A 6,000-nucleotide genomic window follows, 5' to 3' on the forward strand; every position below is an offset into this window, starting at 1 on the left:
GTAAAGAAAGTATTCTGCCACAAAAGTGTCTTCTGGGTCAAAACTGGTTGTTACTCCTTTTTTTAAAAAAACAACAACAAACTATCATTTTCTTAGTATGGAAACACAAAGGATTACTGGTACTACCCCCCTCCTTTTTATTCAGCTGTCTGCAATTGCATCTGCTCAGCATCACCAAAACTGTCACTGTCTTCTCAGTCTAAACCACTGAGCCTCTTGGCTTGCCGATCAGAACGTCAGCGGTTCGAATCCCCGTGACGGGGTGAGCTCCTGTTGCTCGGTCCCTGCTCCTGCCAATCTAGCAGTTCGAAAGCCCGTCAAAGTGCAAGTAGATAAATAGGTACCGCTCCAGCGGGAAGGTAAATGGCATTTCCGTGCGCTGCTCTGGTTCGCCAGAAGCGACTTAGTCATGCTGGCCACATGACCCGGAAAAACTGTCAGCAGACAAACACCAGCTCCCTCGGCCAGTAAAGCAAGATGAGCACTTCAACCCCATAGTCATTCGCGACTGGACTTAACTGGCAGGGGTCCTTTACCTTAAGGTGCTACTGGAAGGATTTTTTTTATTTTGACTATGGCAGACCAACATGGCTACCTATCTGTAACTTTACCTTTAAGTGCTTTAAAAGTACAATCTTAGGTTGCCTCCAGGCTGTCCATGTTTTGCAGGAGGGACTCAATTGCTTACCAGAGAATTTAGGTTGTGTGATTAAAGTGGATTCAAGTGCTCCAGCAGAACACATCCACTTTTTTTAGAAAGTGCATTTTGTGGTTAAGAAAGTAGCAAGGGAGTGCATTAAAAAGTGTGGGGTAGCAACAATTTGATGGAAATGCATATTCCTCAAAAATAAATAAATCAGGATGAATACTCACTGTCATATAACCTCCCCGCAAACAAATAAGAATGTATGCTCAATAAATAGCAGGCATCATATAACCTCAGTGTAAGCTTTGTGCAAGTAAATCAGAATGAATACCCAGCAAACTAGTAATCAGGAGAAGTCCTAAATCTCTTATTATTACAACCGTTGTGCACATGGTTTTAGTCAGAATAGACCCATTGAAATAAGTTCACCTAAGCAAGTAAAACTTAGTTGAATACCACCCATTCTTGCCAATCCACATTAACTCTGTAAAGCCATGCATAGGCGCCGACTCCATGGGGCTTGAGGGGGCTCGAGCCCCCTCAAAAAAATTTTTGGGGGGGCTCAGCCCCCCCAATAATCTCAGGCGGGCGCCCTTCCAGCAGAGCGCCGCCGCCGTCCCCCGCCTCCTCCCCACTGCTCCTTCGCCAGCCAGCCAGCCGCGCGCCCTAATCGGAGAGCCCCGGCCGGAAATCCCGCGAGAACAGGGGAATCCCGACTGGCCACACCTCCCAGCCAGCCAATCGGCTGGCTGGGGGGGCGTGGCTTGCCCTATTTAGGGCCGGAGCCACTTTATTTGCATATTCATGAGCTTATTTATTATTCATGAGCTTTCCCGGGCCCCCCCAATATTTTTTCTAAGTCCGCGTCCCTGAAGCCATGGGAGAGGGGCATTCAGTACCGCCAGATGTCTCAACACTATGATATGAGCAAAACACTTCCACAAATCACTGAATGAAACCAGTTACGGAAATTCTAACACAAACCCTTTCCAATTCAGGACTACAGAATATGATACAAGTTTTGACACAACCAGCACTATTCTGAAAAACTGCTTTGTTTCTCACAGATAAATCCATCCTAGAACCATGGGCCTCGGGAGGACAGAAGTCAGCCTTGGCATAGTTTGAAACTGGGTGCCTCAATTGTCCCACCCTGTAAAACTCCACTAATGTATGGATGGATAGGGGCTTTCTGTTTAAAGCACTTAGCTAAAGTGGAAGGTAATTCGACAGATTAATAGAGAACTGCTATATAAATAAGTCACTATAGGTAACCGGAACATCCATTTTGGAGGCAGTTCTTGGGGAGGGGGGAATGTGTGAAGATAGTTTCCCCCATCCTCTGCTTGTGGGTTTCCTGGAGGCCTTTGGATGTAGCAGGATGCTGGACCCACATGATCCAACAGGACTCTATTATGGGTTACAATCAGAGTCAGTTCAACACTGAAGTGAGGAACATAATAGGGCCATCTGACCAGTAGCGCTTTGAAGGAAACAGGAAAGACTGCAGCAATATATAGATATATAGGCACCGTTTTAGCTGATCCCTCCCTTTGAGAGTTGCACCCTTGCCTCAATCTGGGCACTCTCCTTCACAAAAGACATGGGTATCACTTAGGTGTGGGAATCAGAAGCTGCATACAGAGGATAACTTGCAGCAAGATCACATGTCTGCAGTGTGAAGCCATGAGCCAAATTGTGACTCCTGTTTATTCTCAGGTTGCCCTTAATAGGAAAGGGCAGCATTCATTCACCAGCGCTCACTCAAACCGTGGGGTGGGGAGCTGTTATCCCCCCCCCCTCAGTTTCAGTGAGAGAGATCCAGAGAGTTTTGCCCCATTGTCCTAGAGAAGATTTGCTGAGGTGTTGTTGGGTGGGCACCTGTCTATCTGTAACTGCCAAGTTGGTCCTTACTTGGGGGGGGGGGGGACTCCAGCCATGACGAGAAACCTTTTGCTTCCCTCTAAAGCGAGATGCGCCGCGTTCAACCGGGAGCGCGAAGAAGCCCGCAGGATGCCGGCACAGGCCATCCCCCATCACACTCCTGGTCTGCAACTGGCAGACCAAGCTGTGCCCCGAGTCTAAGACTGCAATCCCGTGTCTCCTGGCAGCCTGACCCTATTCATATCCAAGTCCTCCCGCTGCTTTGGCCCGCCAAGTCCCCTAGGACTGCAGCCTGGAGAGGAAACGCGGGCGCTCCGGGGCGCACAGGCCCCGGTGGCTCTGGGCGCCTTGACCCCACTGGCCGCCCGGGTTTCCTCGACTGCAGCCCCGCGCCTTCGCTGCGCTTCGCTCGTGGGAACAGGCTCCGAGGCGCCTTCTGGCTCCGACGCGCCTTCCGCTCGCGGGTCTTGGGTTAAGGTGAGCGCGGGGCCCCGCTGCCCGCCCCGACGGCGCGCACTTACTTCTCGTAGTCGAGGCGGCAGTAGAGTTTCTGGTCGCGGAAGAAGCAGGTGCCTCGCAGGGGATCCTGGCAGGCGGCGCAGCGCACGCAGCGCTCGTGCCACAGGCGCTCGTTGAGGCGCAGCAGGAACCTCTCCGCGATGATGCCGCCGCAGCCCTCGCACACCGAGCGCGACCGCGCCGGGGCTCCCCCTGCAACGAACGCGAGGGCCATGAGGAACCGTCCCGGGGATCGCCCCATCCCCTCAGCCTCGCCATCCAAGGCGCAACTCAGCCCGACGGCCAAGAAGGCCCCCTGCTCCCGTCCCCATCCCCTCGCGGCGAGCACCATTTCCTTGCCCCCGGAGCGAGGGAGCTGAAAACTGGCCCCCGCCCCTCCGCCGTCCCCTTTCCCGGCGCGCTGCGGACTGGAGAACAAGGCGCGCAGCTCTCTCGGCACGGGGCGGCTGCGGAGGGCTGCTTAGGCAGGTTCCGCGCGAACGAACTACTCCAGCCGGCGGAAGGGACAGCTCTTGGCAGCCGCCATTCGGGGGCTCAAACCCGTTTTCTCCGACGGGGCGCAGGCGCTTGCGGTTCCTTGGACGCGCCAGGACGCGCCTCCTCCCCACCTCCATTGCGCCCCTGCCTTAGTTCCATGGAGCCGGACGGGACTCCTGGCTAAGAACGTGCGTTAGGATCGGGCTGTGGCTCGAAAGTAAACACCGGCCTGAGGCCAGTCCGAAAAAACAAGGCTATGGCCTTGAGGTGGGAATCTGCGCAGCCCCAAATGGACTTGCGACGGGGCGCCTCTCAAACCACAAGTTCCCTCTCAAACCACAAGTTTTATTTCGTTTCCTTACATCTCCCAAACTAATCGCGTCCCTTGCAAACCCCGATGGGGATTTCGCTCTCCCTAAAGATGTCTGTTTTCAGTAAGGAGCGAGCTGATTTTTAATGTCCTTTCAAAACGAAGGCGCGGGATCCTGAGCCGCTGTCGAAACGCTCTTTGGTTTAGATGCAAAGCATCCCGCCCGTCATCGTGGCGTTATGAAAAGAAAGTTTATTCTTTAGAAAAATGCAGCTGGATTTTAAACAACAAAAAAGGGGCTCTGTGGTTTTCTTTTTTGTTTGTTTGGTTTTCTTTTTTCTAAGGCTGTGACTAATAAAATCCTATTACACTTGAAGAAAGGAGGCAAGATTCAGGCTGAGCGAATGTTTGCCGCCCTCGGGCCAAAGCGAAGCGAAAACGAAAAAGGCCTCGAATTCTAAACGAAAAATTATTTTAAAATAAGGTGTCTTATTCATATCTGCTTGTCTTTCGAAATACAATGTGAAATATACTTCTGAGACTCGGTCATTTGGTGACTTGAGCAAACGATTCAAAGGCGCGCTGCTCCCCGAAGTCCCCTTCCGCCCCTTCCAGGCTGGAAAATATTGGGCACCAGGGGCTGTATATTTGGAAGGGCAAAGACAGAACCAAGATTTTGCTCCCTGGAAGGGGCGAAATATTTCGAAATTTATCCATGTTTTCTTAGATACAGAATCGATCTTTCCTGCCTAGAATTTGCGGTCCTGTTATATTACCATTTAGAGATGATTCGTCGAGACAAAAGTTGCTTTTTGTCCTCGGGTGGGACAACCGCATCCCGTGCCACCTGTGGTCGCGATGTTCTCCATCTGCCCACTGCGCGACCCTCGAAACTTGAAACGCGCAACGTCCAGGACAAAGAGGCTTTCATTGCGCGGCGCTGCTGAGTGAGCCGACGGAGAAGATGCGCCGTCGACGACGGCAGAGGAACAACTGCCGTGCAGGGTGCGGGCATACAGAAGCGGAGGAAAGAAGTTCTCCGCTATTCCCTTCCAAGAAACGTTATTAGCCCTGGCGCGATGATTATCCGCTCCAGCTCCATGCAGCGTGCACAGAACAAGATTTAGTTATTAACCTCATAGATCTCTCTGTGTTAGTGGGCTTGGGTAAGTAAACTAATAAAGACATAGATATTGCTATTTGGGCAGGTTCGTTCTTAAATTCTATGGGTGATGGTGAAGATTGCAAGGGGTCCCTTCTCTCTCTCCTTCCTCGCCAAGGCACTTGGGACGCATATTTTCTTCCCACTACGGAGACAACCGCTCCCCCCGCCCTCTTTTCCTCCCACCTAAGACGCACCCCGGAGCTGGTCGTTTGAACCCCGCCGGGCTGGCGAGACTGCAGGCGCCGCCTGTCTTCCGTGTCTTCCTTCGGGATCGGGATCAAACGAGCAGCTCCCGCGGGACAGAAAGGCAGGCGGAGCAACTCCGGCACCCGAAGGGATCCGGCACGGAAGCAAGGCTCGCTTTGGGAAGGGGCTGCCTCGGCGGCGGCGCGCGGGAGACTTTGGCACTCACCCAGCACCGAGGAGAGGGAGGTCGGCTGCGGCAGAGGCGGCTCGAGTGCGTCGTGCAGAGGCTCCTCCATTTTCAGGCCGTCCAACATGGCCCACAGAGGCAGGGTGGGCAGGTGCGCCGGCGACTCCGCTTTAAAAAGGGCCGGAGGGGGGAAAGTCAGGGCCAGGGCGCTTGGGATCTCCCCCTCCACGCCTCCCGGCAAGCCGGGCCTGCAGCTCCCTCCCGCCGCGCGCAGCTTCTTCCCTCTAGCGGTTGCTGGACGCCCCGAAGGCGCCCGCGGGAACTCGCGGACCCCGCAGCCCGGCAAGCCGCGGAGAGTGGCCGGGTACCGGGTGCCTCCTGGCTTCGCGGGCCTCCCGCCTTCTCCGTGTGCACGCGGGGGGCGCACGCGGCAGAAAGCGCTTACCTGGCTGCTGCAGCGGGCCGAGGCTGCCGTCGGAGCCCGGGTTGGGAAGCCCCCTGCGCCCAGCCTTCACAAGGGCGCCACGTCCTTCGCTGCGCTCCGAGGCGGGAGGTGGGCGCCGCCAGCAAGGGGCGGCGGGCGGCCCCCAGCGGCCCGGAGCTCGGCCCGAGGTAGCCGCGGTGCC

The 6,000-nt window shown here is 54.8% G+C and overlaps 1 protein-coding gene across 2 annotated transcripts in view; it reads right to left on the bottom strand.

Annotated features, from left to right (window-relative positions):
• The window catches only part of LMX1A (LIM homeobox transcription factor 1 alpha), a 73,036-nt gene extending 67,510 nt beyond the window's left edge, over positions 1-5,526 (bottom strand). The window contains exons 1-2 of one of the 2 annotated variants that reach the window (XM_081194491.1): positions 5,414-5,526; positions 3,052-3,241 (exon numbers count right to left, since the gene is read on the bottom strand). In XM_081194491.1, coding sequence (XP_081050617.1) covers positions 3,052-3,241; positions 5,414-5,501 — 278 coding nt within the window. In that variant the 5' untranslated portion in view covers positions 5,502-5,526. Of the gene's footprint in view, positions 1-3,051; positions 3,242-4,612; positions 4,822-5,413 lie in introns of those variants that run through there. The other variant, XM_081194492.1, reaches the window with a different exon arrangement.
• Between the last annotated feature and the right edge of the window lie 474 nt (positions 5,527-6,000).

The sequence above is a fragment of the Podarcis bocagei genome (genome assembly GCF_964188305.1).
Source record: "Podarcis bocagei genome assembly, chromosome: 5".
NCBI lineage: Eukaryota > Metazoa > Chordata > Lepidosauria > Squamata > Lacertidae > Podarcis > Podarcis bocagei.